The sequence below is a fragment of the Epinephelus moara genome, chromosome 23, assembly GCF_006386435.1.
Source record: "Epinephelus moara isolate mb chromosome 23, YSFRI_EMoa_1.0, whole genome shotgun sequence".
Taxonomy (NCBI): domain Eukaryota; kingdom Metazoa; phylum Chordata; class Actinopteri; order Perciformes; family Serranidae; genus Epinephelus; species Epinephelus moara.
This window is the reverse complement of record NC_065528.1, coordinates 26,809,864-26,827,894: the sequence shown is the minus strand read 5'-3', so window position 1 is coordinate 26,827,894 and position 18,031 is coordinate 26,809,864. Positions and strand designations below refer to the sequence as shown.

At 42.6% G+C, this 18,031-nt stretch overlaps 1 protein-coding gene across 7 annotated transcripts in view; it reads right to left on the bottom strand.

The window, feature by feature from the left end:
* ppp1r12a (protein phosphatase 1, regulatory subunit 12A) overlaps nt 1–18,031 on the bottom strand; it is a 70,745-nt gene that overhangs the window by 38,020 nt on the left and 14,694 nt on the right. For all 7 annotated transcript variants that reach the window (XM_050036746.1, XM_050036743.1, XM_050036747.1 and 4 more), the window contains exons 2-3: nt 6,758–6,888; nt 1,553–1,671 (exon numbers count right to left, since the gene is read on the bottom strand). In XM_050036746.1, the coding sequence (XP_049892703.1) occupies nt 1,553–1,671; nt 6,758–6,888 (250 nt within the window). The remainder of the gene's footprint in view (nt 1–1,552; nt 1,672–6,757; nt 6,889–18,031) is intronic.

The window sequence follows — 18,031 nt, the reverse complement described above, 5'->3', positions numbered from 1 at the left end:
ACAAATGTGTTTGAATGACATTAAAAAGCCTTTATTAAAACAACATGCTGCCTCCATTAAAACACTGACCGGTTTCGACTTGAAGGTCTTCATCAGGGTGCAAAAGGGTGCTAGGAGAACGAGGTAGGAGTAGTAGTTTTTTTATTAAATTATGATTTTTGTACAAATATTTACCCACCAAATGGAAAATCTATGGCGCTTGGTGGGTGTTCATTTGGGCTGTAACATTAGCTAGCTCAGTGATGCTAGGTGAGTTAGCAGTAGATGCACGCTTCAGTCTGTGTGGTGATGTGGTTGGTGGGTGTAGTTTGATAGAAAGAAAATACTTCCTACATGAAACTGCTCACAAGTAGGTCTGTGGATTATCTTGAGTAACCAGGTCATGATTTCTGGAAAGAGACATTGCTGTTGAGTTTTCAAATGTATTTTTTTGGCACTTTGAGCACCACAAGCTGAGTGCCATCTAGTTCCATAGAGCGGGGCAGGCCAGCTCACCTTTATTAGTGAGCTGACGAGCACCCCTCTGACCCGGGGCCAGTTAACACGTCTGTATGTGGCCTCTCACCATAGGGAAGGGCCTTTCATCATCTCAAGAATGCCCAGGCCCCAAAATAGAAAGACTCAACTTTTCGGTTTTGAATCATCACATGAGTGCTCACAACACAGCTGGATCACTTTTCTATATTATGTAAGTTTTCAGCAGGCAGGCAAGTGAAAAACAGCAGGTGACTGACACTCAATGAGAACTCAGAGTCTATTTGACAACATACTCATACATGCATGAAGGACACACAGACGCCCCTCACAGCTATGCTGCCATTTAAATGCTTAACATATCAGGGGCCAGATGCACAACGATGTGTATGCACAAAAAACATGCAAACACATTTTCCCACACATTAACTGGTATTTAAAAAGGAGGAATGTGAAGTGAGAATGTGTGCACGTGACGCAGGCTTCAGGCCAGGTGTACACATGGTTTTAGCTGATAGCTGCAGGTGATACGATAAGGGTGAGATTAAATATAAGTTGAGGGATGGATAACATTGTTTTTAGGGTGTTTGCCAATTTAACTGATTGTGTTGTTTAGTCTACAGTGTTCTGTAAATCTGTAAATCAAAGCCGCACTTATAAAGTTCATTTTTATGCATTTGGCCCCAAAACTATGTCTGGATATGATTAACTTCAACACCTGAAGCTTCTTCACAAAATTATTATCCTCTATTTTTATTATTGGCTGATCATCTTGGCTAACTCTGTAACTGGTGCATTTACACCAGTGTTTATTAATGAGCACTTTCCCTGTTAAATCATCCACTGAATAAAGCTCAGTGCCCATGTTCAGAAATAGCACTGCCAAATATTGGTAGCGACACAAAAATCCAGCACTGGCCTGTCTCCACTTCTTCTTTCTTTCTGCATTAACAATACATAACTTCCTGGCAGAGGCTGTGTTAGCTACAGTGCATTACCAGTGGTTAAATTCACTTGAGACACATTTTTATGTTGAGTGACAAGGACAGTCAAGTTCAAGATGTCTTTAATACTGCACCTTGTCTGTTGATCTCATTCTGCAGCAGCTCCTCCATCGCCTCCTCTTCGGCGATGTCCAGCGGTGTCTCACCCTCGCTGTTCACAACTCCTACACTGGCACCCTGGCTGATGAGATATCTGCAACCACAACACATTTTAGATTTAAGCCAGGATGGTTACAGTCTAGCTGATTTTTTGTGCTGAAAAGTTTCAGGTCAAACTCTAGCCTCTGACGGGGTGAAAAGGAAAGGAGGTAGAGGCAACTGTCACTTTAAACTGGTTGACACGACTACACCAGTCTGCAACTCCTGTGTTGCCCGTCATGTCTTCACAACACGTCAACAATAACACGGATACTGAATGTATTAATCATTACAATAAAATCCATAATTATCTGGTGCAAAATCTTAAACATGTTGCTGTTTGGTCGCTGCTTAAAATCCTCAATAAGAAATGTGTATATGTATATTCTTAAAAGAATAATAAAAATAATAAAATAAAATAAAATAAAAATAAAATAAAAATAAAACAAATTAAATTAGGAGGAAAATGTGTCCATACAGACAAGATAATTTTTGTTATTTGGTGCTACATAAATAAAACTGACTTGTCGAGTAACATACGAGTCTTTTACTGGTGTTCAGCACACCCTGAAGTTACAGCACATGTGATATGACAAAGGTAAATAGCCATGTTCCATGTTCAAATAAGTAATATGCTAAAGGAACCTAAGTCACGCGGTGTGTTTAAATTGCAGAGGGTCTGTGCAAACACAGCGAGCACAGTGAGCACAGTGAACACAGTGAACACAGTGAACACGCCACACCTGAAAAATAAAGAAAAAGAGGCGTCTGAATGAGGAGTGGCACAAAACCAGGGCATAGATGTTTGCTACTCACCAGGTTTGACAGTAAACTACTGTCCCCTTTGTCTTGCAGTACATAACTGCAACTACAGATGCAATCCCAGCATTCATTGTTGAGTGTCACCTAGTTGCATTATCTTGGAGAGAAGGCAGACATCTCTTAGGCTGATATCTCCAACACTCTGCAACTCACACCAAAACTATCCAGACTGATCAACAGCACTACAGCTAAGAGGAAAATTATGTGATTTTTGTTTTAGGGTGAACTGTCCCTTTAAGGCATAAAACCACAACTCCATAAATAATAACATACAACCAAAATTTAACACTGTATCAAAGGCTATTTAGTGATTTAACCCTTTCTATCTTTGCCTCCCCCCAACAAAGATTCAAGACCTTTCTACCCACTCAACGTCTTGGCTTCAGCTGCTTCCAATTAAAGCTGCGGCGAGACTCAGGCCCTTCTCATTAGGCCAACACGCCACTTGAAACAGTCTCAGCGCTTATGACTTCCCCCCCAAATGGCAACTGACTGCAGTTACGTTTCAGAGTTTTATACTTCCTTGATTGGACTTTCTATTCTGCCTATTTTGGGTCAGCTTTACTAGGTTTGATGGCTTTGTGGTCCAGAGTCCCACTGTGGGATTCCTAACCAACCCTACCATTAGATGGCTGTGGTGACACCAGGGGCGCAGAGATACAGTCCCGCTCTGGAGTTCCCGTTACTGTGAATGAGGATGCTGGGATTAAAAATGGGTCTACTGAGAGCTCACCGCCCACATCAGGTTGCTGAGTTTCTCTCTGTGACATGATGTCTCCATTAGTCACCCATATCAGGCCAGCCACTTGACCTTTCATTCATTATGCGACAACAAAAAACTTCTTGTTTTCTGTAATACTAGCCCACTGCTGGTGCTGTGTTCATGAGGCCTACTGGACACAGACTTGCTGGGTTTGAGACGCTAACAACACTAAAATATCTCAAAACTGTGTGGACATTTTTACAGACACTGTGAATGTCATTTCTCTACATTACTGCTCAAAAAGACTATTTAATTACGACACAAATGCTGGGCAGGAAATTTGCCCGGCAGCTAATTTATACATAATCCACATGTTTATCTTCCTTCCAGTCTGCACTTGTTACTTTTTGGGAAAACATCAACAGTGGGGATAAATCTGAAGCCAGGTTCCTGTAATGTAACACAGAAGTAAAGCAGGTCACAGCACACTCCCAATATGCTGAACAATGAGTACAACTGAGCTCCTTCAGCCCCCTTTAGCCTGTTTAAATATCCTCTGATAACATCTCTGTGTTGTGTTCAGTGCCCTGCGAGCAGTCTCCTTACCTGAAAAGGACTAGGGGCAGGAAAGTACGACAAGTGCAACTCTAGAGCCCGATTCCAGTTATAGAGGCCCGATCTCTCCATATTTGATTACATCACTCTAACAATGTGTGTGTGTGAGCTATCAGATGCGCTGCCGCTCCTGTCAAAATGTGCCGAGGACTGTGTGCCAGTGAAAATGATGGCTTTTGACGTGTTGATTCTGGAATGCTCGCTGAAATGCCCATGGGCATCAATATGGTGTAACGGCGCCAATTGGCAGTCGTTGAGGATGTTAAGGGATTCAAAGAAAATTTGTCAAAACAATGTTACGACAGAACCAGTTAAGAGTTCTGCTGTGCAATATTAAAGGGCAAGTTCAGTATTTTTAAACCTTATTTTTATATGTTTTTTGTGTGCAAAATGGGAGCAACCGTGTTTTTAAATCAGTCCCGTATTGAGCGAGAGCGCTGCAGACGGCAGGACGAAAACAGGCTGTAATGTAATAACTAGTGGCATGTTAACACCATCCATTTACATCCGCTAAAAGTACTTGTTTTTGACAGTGACAGGCTCAGGTTATTATTCTAAGTGCCTGACAACATTATGGAAATGATCCCTACAAAGATAGACCTTTTTATTAATGAGTAAGATCCTTTTTGTTTAACCAGACACAGCCCTGAAATCACCATCGCCAAAGCCACCAGACTCCATTTAAATAAACAGTAATTTCGTCATCATAAAACACTTCATTCAAAGTAATCGGAACAAATATAAACTCCCAAAACCTGTCTTGGTTTGTCTTAAAACTGAAAATATCCTACTCTATACATACTAAAATTATTTACTGGAATTGGCAATGGTAATTTCGGGGCTGTTCCTGCTTAAACAAAAAGGTCTTTCTCGGTAGGGATCCTTTCCATAATATTGTCAGACACTTAGAATAATAATCTGAGCCTATCAGTGAAAACAACAAGCACTTACAGTGGATGTAAATGGACGATGTTAACGTGCCCCCAATGATTACATTACAGCCTGTCTCCCTCAATACTGGACTTTGTTCCCATTGCACTTAGACACACAAACATGGGAAAACAAGGTTGAAAAATACCGAACTTGCCCTTTAATGTTGCACAGCGGCACTCTTACAGGTTCTACTGTTTGTTGTAACATTGTTTTGACAAATTTCCTCGGGATCCCTCAACATCCTCGACGACTGCCAACTGGCACCCGTGTACTGTGCAGATGCCCATGGGCACGTCAGCTAGCATTCCAGAATCAACACGTCAATAGCCATCATTTTCAGTAGCACGCTGGCAGCAGCACATCCGATAACTAAGACACACATTGTTAGAGTAATGTAATCAAATATGGAGAGGTCAGGCAAGTGCACCTGGAATCAAGCTCTAAAGTATTTCCATGCCCCGAGTTTTAGTCCTAGAAGACTAGGATATTTAGACAGATATTTATTATAACTGTAACAACAACTTTTGAAACTGGTCCAGTATTAATCAAGAGTGTTGCAGCCGGCAGCTTCCAAACAGGCTACGATGTAACCACTTGGGGCACGTTTTCATGGTCTATTTACGTCCACTACAAGCATTTGTTTTTGCCGCTGACAGGCTCAGATTATTATAATAAGTGTATGAAAACGTATGGAAAGGACCCCTAGAGAGATAGACCTTTCTGTTAAAGGTTAAGATCCTTTTTCTTCCATTTAAACACACAGTAATTAATACATCTAACTAGAAAAGCACTCAGAGAGTGCAGACCTCCGCCAAGTAGGTTATATTCCCTCCCCCTCTGCATCAGATTTTGCAGCCTGCATCACAATTAGGTTATTTGCATCACTATGATTATTAGGTTGTTTTTTTGTATTTTTCATTTTCTTTTTTTCCCAACACAGAACATTAAATTCAACTTTAGAATTACAACAATATTTAGCAAGTAGAACAGGACGTGCTTTCCGGCCACCAGATGGCGCTATTTTCACCATCTTTAGAAATTGGAATTGCTGCTGAGGCTGTCAGACCATAGACTTTTTTATTATTTTATCCACTTTGCCTCAACCGATCACCACCAAAATTTTATCATCTGTTCCTTGTCCCATTATCCACTTTCAAAATTTCATCAAAATCCGTTCATAACTTTTTGAGTTATGTTGCAGACAAACATACCAACGCCGGTGAAAAACATAACCTCCTTAGCAGAGGTAATAATTAAGGGTTGAAGGGTTTATTTCAACCAAACCAGAGTTGGTGATAGTTGGAAAAGAGGAACATGAACCAAAACAGTGAGTTCTATTTCGTTTCTGTCCGCTTTGAATGAAGAATGTTCTTCAATAATAAAATTAATGTTTATTCAAATAGGGTCTGGAGGGTTTGGCGATAGCTATTTGAATGCCTTTTCTGGTGAAACAAAAAGGTTCTTACTCTATAACAAAAAGGTCTATCTTTGTAGGGATCCTTTCCATAAGTTGTCAGACACTTAAATTAAATATCTGAGCCTGTCAGTAACAAAAACAAACACTGTTAGTGATGTAAATTGTCAGTGCGAAACATGCTCCAAATCTTGCTCTACACTGGATCAATTTCAAACCTTATTATATACCTTAAATAGTTCCCATGAGTCATTTAGACACAAAAACATGGGAAAATAGGGGCCCAGCTGAAAAATACTAGACCACACTGAAAGGACATCAATCTTGCTAGCACCAATATAAAGACAGGGGTCACTAAAGGAGGGGGTCAGAGAGGTGACAGGACAGTGCAGACCTCAACTGGAGTCAGCCCTGATGTCACTTTGTGCTTGGCAGTCCAAATTAAATTGTATCGTACCAGCTGGACTTTCACACAGGAACCTTACTGACATAACCACTCAGATATTTTCACACAAACTGAACTGAAAGATTTGATGAAGAGAGCTGCAGTCACACAAAATAAGCTAGACACAGAACAGGATGTGAGGATGAGTTTGCAGAAACCTGATGAAACAGATACTACTGCTTCTCAGAAACAGGCCTCTCAATACTCACTCTGCTATGTCTAGGTATCCGCAGGAGGCTGCAGCGTGGAGGGGGATCCAGCCCTCGTTGTCGGGCTGGTTGATGCTGGCTCCATGCTCCACCAGGAAAGTCACCATGTCAACATTGTCGTCTATGCATGCCTAGGGGAGAAAGAGAGAAGCGGAGTGAGGCCACTGTGAGGAGCAAGGAGCTTGACCTGCCCTGTGTGTCTGTGTTTGCATGCCCACATGCATACGAGCTTATGTCTGTGCTATAGTTACAGCTTGAATAGACGCAGCATTGCACTGTGTCTGATTGCTTGCCACATGCGTCCAGAATTGTTGGGGAATTTTTGGCAGGCGGAGCATTCCCAAAATGCCTCCACATAACAGGAGTGCTTGAAATACCACGTAGCGTAGTACTGCTGATGGAGGCAGTGAGGTGCTGTGCCTATACGCTGCTACTTTGTGCAGAAAGGAAGAGACTTCATTTATACTTCTAAAGACTGCTTTTCCATAAACATTCAGCTCTGCACATTAGCCAAATACTCTCTCATGTATGATTAATCAAATGAAAAGACCACAAACCGTACGTTCTTCTCTTACACTGAGCAGCTGATGAATCACTCAATTAAATCCACATCTGTGGTTGAGCAAAAGTAAAAAGGACTTTATTTGCCAGCACACTTTGGCCCCTGAGTTTGTGTCATTCGATGGAAGAAGATTGAGACACCTTTCCTTTCACCAAATACATTCAAAGGGAAGTAAAGACACTGCATTGAGAGCTAGCAGACCACCCACAAATATATCATGCATGTCTGATGATGATTGACACGTCCCACACTGTCACCAAAGAAGCACCCACAACAAAGTGGGCGCTTTTAAGCATTTAGCATTTTCTTTACACCGTCATAATGTTGTTTAACCATACTCTGTGCAGCAAACCTAACCATAAATGACTGATAATGCAGTGAAAACAAAAGTGAAACCCACATAAATGAATAGGAACTGCAAGTGGGAGAGATCTAATTTAAGGTCCTCTGACGGATGAAGCGGGTGATTTTTACCTACTTTATGAAACAGAATTTGCACCAGGGTGGGTGTACTTTCAGTTTCTGTTCAGCATGGTTAAATGTTAATGAGAAATTAACATTTTTAAAGGTCTGCATTTTATTCTTATGAAACCTACAGTCTCAGTCTGGAAGTCAAACTATGCTACTAGACGTTCTAATCTATAACAAGCATTATTTAATATGGTTGGTGAGCAATAAAATAGCGAAAAATGCTTTATTTGTTTACAACCTTTGGATTTCTGCATGCGAAATCAAGCAAAATGTCTGTCTTTGGGGCATTCTGGTGGCATAGGTGAAAACCAACCATATAATCACAACATCCCCACTGTTCAGGACCAGCCAACGACCTCAGTTGTACGTCACTGCTCATCGCTCTCTCCAGTCTAAGAGCCCTGACACAACAGGCTGACAGTTGGCCATCGGTCAATATCAGGCTGCAGGTAAGAGTCTGCCGCCCTAGTTTATGCAGCGCATCCTAGACCGTTGGCACTAGTCAGCCTTTGTCGGCTGTTCTCGGCCAATTTAGCATGTTGCTTCGGCGTCCAAGATGGCGGAGGATGTCGGTGAATGGATCAAGATAAAAGGAAGTGAGGAAAGCAAACAAACAACTCAAGTCAAGAGTGTGTGAGATCGCAGAAGATCTCAGCAGAAATCATTCCGAATTGTTTGTGTTGTTGATGTACTAACTCGCTAACTAGTATCTTAAATCCGTCCTGTCGGTCTTCGAGTTTCCTTTTTTGCATGACGACAAAAAACTACCGCCGCCTGCTCCTGTAGAGGTTATTTCCTCTAAAACCGGCACAGCAACGTACGTGCTAGTTGGCCTTGGGTTGTAGTCTTTGTGTGTTCAAGTGCAACTTTTTGGCCTAAACACAAATGACATGAGGCGACGCAACAGTCAGCCTTCATCACCTCTAGGTCAGATGTCAGTTTGGTGTATCTGGGCCTTAATAAAGGAGACAATAGCACGAGAATACTGTTTTTAGGAATGTTCTGCCAAAGACTTGCATCACTGTGAAATGTCTGCTGTGACAACAAGCCTACTCACGACATGCTGTTGAGCAACACTGCTAACCACTAAGCCACTACTGTTTTGTAGGCATCATAATATATACGAAAAAAAATTCTCTCTTGCACGATAAAGTAAATCTATCCATCCATGCATACATTTACATACTTATTATTTTCCAAAAACGCATTTACTGTATTGCATACACAGCCAGGGCATTAGCAGCTTTACTTGGCCGCACGCCTGAGAGGGAGCAAGCTGTTAAGGAGGTCATATTTCTGCTCAACATCCAGAACAACGAGCTTGAGGAAAATCAGAAATGGAGAGCCCGCAGTACACTTTGCATTCAGGACACACAGAGGCCCCGAGGTAAGGAAGAGGACCTGGAATCAGAGACACGTAAACAAGGTGACCCGCAAAGACGTGGTCAGAAAAACAAAGCCCTCAAGTTGGGAGAAAACTTTCTTCCTTAGTATCTCTGCAGCTATGAACTGATCTCTGGTAACACACACTCACTGACTGACAGTTGTAGTAAATCATCAGTAGCAATACACACTTTAAACAATTACTCAAAACCAAAAACTTTGCCACCACAATCCCCTCACCCCCATCGCTGAACACTGTGCCTGGACTGTCTCGCTCTCCCTCCTGGGGTTGCTATGACAACAACAGCGTTGACAAGGGAAACAGATACACATGAACACACAGCGGCCTCACGTTCAGGGCACACGACTATCTGGCTGGAATCCTTGTCCAAATTTGGGCCGTTTACAACGCCGTACATGGCCAGAGCTGAAGAGCGCCTGCAAAGGCCTCACTGAGCTTATCTGACAGAGTGCGTGTGTGTGTTTGTGTATGATGTGGTGCGATTGTGTGTGGGAGCTGAGGCACAGAGTTCCTCCAGGTGCAGATGGACTTGTTAACATCTGACTTTGTTACAGGGGCAGACAGCAGAGCAAGACATTACTTCTGACAGTGCTGCAGCTCTCAGTGATACTGAAATGTCACCGTCAAGGGTTTGTTAGTTGGACGGCAGCATTATGTGCAAATGATGTGGCGACACCTGTGCCAACACATGGCAGCTTGTGGTCTCCATCCAAGTCCACAATTTGGTAATGGCTTTGGTTCAAATAAAGTATCAGGACACTCAAGACTTCCAAACAGGATGCGTCTAGGTACTCCATCATATTACATTAACTCTACTATCATGTGGTGAAGATAAGCTTCATGTATTTTCATTATGAGGGAACAGGAGGATTGGTGGTTATTTTTCATGGGCATTAACACTCTTTGGTCACATTAAGGTTTTGCTATGTTGCTGTGTCCATCCTCCACAGTTTCATCCCATTTGCCTCCTTGTGCAGGGCTCTACGCTAACTTTAACACAGACAAAAATGTTCACGTGATGCTGAGTTTCTCAAACCATGTATTACACTCATATTAATACAGCAGGAAAAAACAGTTTCAGACAGAGAAAGTAGCATGTCAGTTGCTTCATGCTGTCACCTCTCTCATGTCTTTATCACGCTCTCCTCTCTAGACATTAAAACATAAAAATCTGTATGTTCTCCCTCCGTTGGCTCCAGTGGATGCTGAAGTGACAGCAAGGTCATGGTAGCTTTACTCAAAGTTTTCTAAAAAAGCCACCGTGTCGTTTCAAGCCGTCATGCTAATATTAACGTTAGCCGCCTCAGTAAATGCAAAGTGCAATGCCTCATTAGTTGAACCTCGCCGGATTCCTCTTTCCCCTTGTCTCTTTTTCACTCAAAATAAAAACGAATGTGCTTCTTTTTTAGCGATGTCTGCACATATTACGTCTAGCCTATCGTATTGTCAGTATTTTTTGCGTTAGTTACCTTTTTCTTACTTGACACCAGCTGCGTCATCACAGAAAACCCTACTGCGATTGGCAGATTGTGGTTTGTGGGACTTGTAGTTTTTAAACGATTAGCAGCACACAGGGAAAAGATTACAGTAGGTTTTCAATCATGCATTTGCACGCCGTGCCCGTAAGTGATTTTTCGGGTTAGCACACGTCTTTTTTGAGGGGCAAATGCAAGCGAAATACTCGCACTGTCTACCCCTGTTATGGGGTTACAAACAATGACAAGTGGCACCGGTGAGACCTTGTTAAGACTTGACTGAGTGTGTTGAATTGGCAACAAACAAACGCAAGCTATATTACTCACTGTTTAGCCAAGTGAATCAGTGAGAAGTGCAATTTTCACTACAGCTTTTAGTTTTGTCCTTTGACAAGCCAAGGACCTCAGATATGAGGACACAATGTAAAGCAATGTCAATTATCTAATAAGACGTTATTTCACTAACCTACCATTAACTTGTAGGTTATCTTGTATTGACTGGTCAGTTCTTTTTTGCGCAGATACAGAACGAATGCGCATGTTGGCAGTCAGACAGCCGTCTACTGCTGTGTGTTCAAGTGCAACATTAACATACTACATAAGGTAATGTGAGGTGACACATAGCCTTCAATCAGTCAGCCTTGACTGAGTCTATCAGACTCCTTTTACATACAAAGCACTGCGCTCACTTTCCTTTTTTGACTGCCGACATGATGTGACCGAAAAAAAGAGGATTGTTCCAGCTTTCTGCCTCTCATCTAAAAACTGTCCTCAATGCCCTCATCTAAACCCCCCCCTCAGTCATTCCCCACACACTTATTATCTCTTCAAAGTCTTCTCCTTCTCCTCTAAGAATGGAAACAAGCCCCTTAAGGCGAACGCAGCGCCGACTGTGACCTCCCTCTTGAGTGCGTCACCAGTCTTCCTCCACTGGCTCCTCCCCACAGCTATTGGAGCCCAACAAAGGTAATCCCTTAATGGCTGTAATTGTGTGTGGCTGACAGGTGCCAGAGTGACAGCCTGCATCAAGAGTGTGCACAGCGTAGTAGCCAGAGGGACAGGAGAAAGAAAGGAGTCAAGAGAAAGTGTGGTGGTGATGGGACAACACTCCTCAACCAACAGACATGAATGCACAGAGGTGAGCAGTAAGTGGGGCAGCGTAGACACTTGCAGCCCCACATTCACCTCCGTGGTTCACATCTACAAAGACAAAACATTTCATATCTGAGAAGGGGCAGAGTGAGTGAGTCAGACAGCAGAGAAGAAGAGGAAGGGGATCTGACTATTAACTGAAGTTATATTAAGAAACACTGCGGGCTTCATACTGTCTCGCACATCACTGTCAGCCCCGAAATGACATACAGGATCTGTGCCGTGCTCGTGGTGAAACATTCAGACGTGTAATGACTCACTCCGCAGCAGACACGTTGCCATTTAAACCTGTTTGGCCAGTGTGCTGAGAGGGGGAGAAGAGATGAGGCCTTGTAAAGCGTGAAGGTAATAAGACGGATGGCACTATATGGTATAACAAAGAAGAGTCGGACATTAAAGACATTAAATGAAACGAACTACGGTAAAAATTGGATCTTTATCACAGCTATACAATACTCTAAATGCCTGGTGAAGTCTTACAGATACAAAGTAGGCATGTTAACGATACCAATACCAGTGAAATTCAACGATGTGGGTTCATGAGATTTTGTGGGCAAGGAAACATATATTAATATATAGCCTACAGCAGTGACACTCAACTCATAGCCCGCAACAGGGTGTCAGGTACAGTGGAAATACAATTATTCTTTTTTTCTTGTACGTTGAACATAAATAAGGCGAGTATATAAGGTCACATAAGGTCTGAGCTAAGCCCATAGCGGCCTCAAATCCTAGAAACGCCCCTGTGTACATCTGACCTGTGCAGAGCTATTGCGACTGGCTGCATGGGCTGATGTGACTGGAGCCTGCCGTCCTGTCATTTTACAAGTGGCGCCCAGGTAGAGTTCAGTTCAGTATGTCTGGCCTACTGTATATGAACATATTTCTCCTCCTTTGTTTTTGTTATCCAGCACTTGATGATGTGACGAATGGTATGTTTGGTAGGCTATTTGTCCCGCCCCTCTTCCACTGTGATTGGACAGCTGGGTAAAAAGTGACAGCGACAACCGCAGTGTTTACCCAAAATTAAATTTTTCAATTCTCAGCTACCAGAAGAAAATAAAAAAAAACAAACACGCAGTACTAAGCGCAGAGTAGATGCTCGGCACCATGTCACACTGCTGCCGTTTGTGAAATAGTATAAATATGTCTCAGGAGTTGCTACAACTGCACTTGGTGCATGTGTTGTCGCCGTTCTGCTTCCTTTGGCATTTAAACGGCAAACTAGAACACTTGAAGGCGTATATGCTGCCCCGTCACATCTGAAAGAACGTACCTACAGTACTGGAGAAAATCAAAATAAAATAAAATCAAGTTTATATCAAACAACCGCAAAGTGTCAATGGAGGGGGAACATTTGATTGAGAGTGGAAGGCTACTCCAAAGTTTTCGAGCAGCTACTGCAAAGGGACGATCTCCCTTACCCAACTGCCGCGACCGTGGGACACTTAAGTGACATTGGAAATGTGTGCGGTCATGTTTTCAGAATTTCCGCACCGACCTGGTACTGAAGAATCGATGCTTGTGACATCCCTACTACTCAGCGAAGGACCATGGTAATATCTATATAATACTCCACTGTGATAATACACATACTGTATTGCTGGATTGGTGATGACACTAAGGTCTACTCCAAATGTCCAGGTCTAATTTTAATCATCCTTAATATGATATAACTGAGAAAGCCAAGGTTGCTGCATTGAGAGAGAGAGAAATGGTGACCATGTGGCCACAGCACATTTGATATCACTTGATGTATCCTGTCAGTTTGCCAGGCAGGACTACAGGATGAGTCCTTGCTCCACTTTCTGATAAAAAGACCTCTCTAATGGAAACTGAGGCTTCTGGGAAGTTGACCTAACAGAACAGGAAAAAAAAAAATCTAGTACTAACCAAATCAATGGACACAGGATGCTCCATTTGACTGGTTGATAGAGCTTAATGTACACTGTGTGGGCCAGCTTCTGAACACAGCGCTGTTTACCCATTAGCCTTTGTGGGATTAGGTTTGCAGTGGAGCAAGAAAAGCAGCGAAAAATCACTAATCTCTCATTAGGAATTAATTGAAGTTGAAAAATCTGAACCGTGGTCAATGGGAGTCAAAAGTTCAATCTGATGAAAATCTATAATCCACATAAAGCAGGCATCGTTAAAACATTTTCCTTGAGGGGTGGAAGAGAGACGCTGGCATTACTCCACTGACTCTCATAGAAGGAAAACTCTGAAGACTGAAATTCACATCAGGTGAACAGGTCTCGTTTAAACGGTGCTGTAAAGCTGTAACATAACACCACAGGCTATCTAAAGTTTATACTGTAGGAATGCAGAGTGGAGCAGGATCCACTGTAATGCTTTCAACAGAGCCTGTTTGATCCTTGAAGTTGTGACAGACCACTTAGCATCCTCACAATACAGGACTGTTCTTTTCCAACTCCTCAGAACGTTAGCTCTAAATCAAAAAATGTGTCGTCAGTGTTGATGGAAGCACATTAAAAAAAACAGCAGCCAGATGTCACTGGACACTCGGCCTGTATTTGTCATAAAAATAATTGGCCTCCAGTGGCACTTTATGAGAGAACAGGAAAAAGAAACCAGTCCCGAGCCTGCCGGAGTTAATGTGAAGCAGGAAAGATGACACAACACACACACAAAATGGCCTCACAACTGGAAAACACACTGATGGCATAGGCAAACATCAGCATGTCATCAGGCCGAACCTTGCTAGATAAACAGTAGTCATAAATGCTACAAGCAAATACCTAGTCACTGTTGCTCATGTTGACTTTTCAAAACAAGTTTTCCAAAAGAGTACAGCTGCACTTGGACAACAAATTCCTAAGACAGAAAGGTAAATAAAGCAAAGCCATGTGCATGTCTCTCACTTCACACACTCATCAACTAACTGCACCTGCGTGGGGCTGATTATAGGCACTATCAAGAGATTAACTTCATAAACCTCCCCAAGCCAGCGGGGTTAAATATGGAGAAGATTAGGACAGAAACAATACAGCATCCATCATATGCACCGGTCTAATCCTGAAATAATATGGAGGAATTCAAGCCCCACTCCCTGCTAGCGCCGCAAAAGAAGATGGGCTAAGCCATTCTCGGAGTGGGCCCAAATATGCGCCTGTGACGTGCACTTAAGAAAGGAGGCCGGTCTGTTGCCACGACGACAAAGCCAAAAAGAGAACATGGGTTCAGGCCTTGTCAGGCTTTTGTAAGAAACATAAATAAATAGAGAAAGGGCTTCATTTTAAAGCGCACGGGGGTTGCTCGGATGGCCCCTGAAGGCAGCGCAAAAAGCAAACCACTGTGAGACAACATCAAAAAACTAATGTTGACAGGAGCATCTCGAGGTGCCATCTTTCTTTTTTTAACCCCTTGCAGGCATGACTTACGGAGCGATTCTCATGACCTCTTATGGTAAAAGAAAAGATGTCTTATAGAGGGATTATGTGGGTGCCACTGCTGCTTATTACAGTGTCTTATATAAATCATTTGCACAGCAGACTTGAAGAAACACAAGAGCCAGTGTGAGTCAGCGTGGGTTTCCTCCAGGTACTCCAGCTTCCTCCCACAGTCCAAAGACATGCAGGTTAATTGATGACTCTAAATTGTGCGTAGGTGTGAATGTGAGTGTGAATGGTTGTCTGTCTCTATGTGTCAGCCCTGTGATAGTCCCTGCCTCTCGCCCAATGTCAGCTGGGATATACTTAAGCCACCCCGCGTCTTGTGGCTCTTAGATAACAGCGTCACTTCAGAATCAGAATCAGAGAGAACTTTCTGTGTGATGAGTTCAGAGTAACACAGCCTTTAAAATCAGGGAGAGACAGCACTCATGATATGATACTGCCCAGCTGTACTGACAACGTCTATATAAAGTCAGCTTACAGGAAGTAATGATAAAGCCACACCATCTTCCCCTGCTACAATTCCCCTGCAGGGATCAATAAGGTATTTCTGATACAACACTATCAACAGGCTTATCAAACCATCTGTTTCGGTCTGTGTGCTTTACATTAACACAATCTTCCATCACATCAGTGCAGGTCATGAGCTTCACTCTATGTTAACAGGAACTTAAGTGACTCGACCCATAACACAGATTATAATTACAGCATTTTGAAATGTTGCGCCTTATGTTTCACTTCAGGCAGACACGTCTGACACCCCAGACAAAACACTTCATAAAAGTACAGTCTTCTTCATGCTATAGTCAAAGGGTATAGCTACTGTGTGTGTGTATAAAAGGTTAGGTTTATTATCTTCTGGGCCATCGTACAGAGAGCTCCGAGCTTAATTTAGCAGCACTCCACATCAAGGAGACACTTGAAGACCCCTCCCCTCCTTGACTTCCTTTAGTAGCACCCTCGGATGGCCGACTCTAGCACCCTGCAGAAAGCTCCTGCTGTGGCTCCTACACGTTTTACTGCTGAGAGTGGCAGAGAACTCAGTGACACAGGCAGCCAGCTGAGCCCTTTGTGATGGCAGCTATTGTACATTCAATGACTGTATCATCAGTGGTGCATCACGGCCATGATAACATCCATGACTGACAACAGTGTCGGTGCCTGTGTGGCGAGGAGTATCATCGGTACCACAAATCAACCTATTTTATTTTGACTCTAGCACTGTGAGAAAAAAAGGACCTTATCAAAATGATCCCACAAACACTTCACACATCACATCAAAAACATGCACACATACAGACAATTAAAAGCAGCACAGCTGCAAACTTATCAGGATCACATATTCTCAAAATGCTCGGATAGACACCTGCAGCAAAGTGGGCTCATCTCTGAAACTACCTCATAGGAAGGTTTTTGTAGTATCTACCACTGCATCAACTGCTGCTCTCTCCTTTATTCAGTCATACATTCAATGACTCAATGTGTGACATATGGGCAAAGTCAGCTGATTAACCTGTGACAGGGACGTCAACAGTTCACTGTTAACTGGTTAACCGCAGAGAATATTTCTGACAACTCACGCATGTCGGTCTATATGTTCACTTTGCTAGTTTGCCCACTCTCTGGACTACCCCAGTTCACTCTGGTGACTAAGCAGCCTTATTTTTTTTAGCCACAAACCTCCTTTAGCATTGTTAACTATGTTATCACTATTAGCAGACTCAGCATGGCTAGTGGAGCTAACATAGCTAACAATGCTAAGGGAGTTTCTAGCTCAAAATGTGTTGTATGTTTCCACATGTTACCGCCATTAGCCGGTTGTCTGTCAGCAAAGCCAACTTTAAATGAAGTAAAGGGCAAGACATTTACATCACAAAACATTAAAATTTCACCACCTCTAAATGGGTAGCACTTAAAAATGTTGTGCTAAAGCTTGCTGAGTCAATGGAGTGCCAGACTAAAAGGGAAAGGCCTCTTGTATTTAATGCTATTTTGCATTTTTCCCCCCTTAAAAATGAATCGTATAACTATCGGTTAATTGTTGCCAGGCTATGGAAAGCAAAAAAAAACTAAAATCAACATTCCTATTATGTATCTAGCACTATACAACCTTTGGACACACAAAAACATACTCATAGCATCATTGTAAACAACTGAAAGTCTCTGCTTAGTGCTTTCTGTTGCTATGTTATCTGAAAGCAGTGTACAGAGGCATAAAGCATGCCCTCAACAACCAAATATGCCCGTCAGTTAAACATACCAAATGTACATGAGTGTTGGCCTAAGCATAAATTCCAACATCCCTTTAACCCTATTGTCCCTGACTGTATCTCCCTTGCAAATGGTTGAGGTTTGGGTTTTATTTGCCAGTGATGGTGAATGGAATTTTGTTCGTGGTGCTCAGTCATTGAATACTGTCATTCTCAATTCAACAGAGACATGTCTCTTCAGAAACAATGTCCAGATCCCTCAAGATGATCCACAGACCTCACTGTCAACAGTTTTTATAAGGACGACTGAACTTTCTATTGAATAAATAAAAACTCCCCGCAGGGACGTCCGTGGATTACGCTACACTCACCAAATGTAAAATTGCAACAGCAACAAACCGAGAGCTTATCACAGAGATGGGAGAACAGCTGTTCCAACCCCCAAACCACAAAAGGCTTGAGTCACTTTGATTGTGATCAGGACTTTGGCTCGGATCAAAGCACCTACACAACCACAAGATACACACGGTCCTTAAATAAAACATGGCATGTGGAGAAGGAGGGTGATATCACTACCACTCTCTCT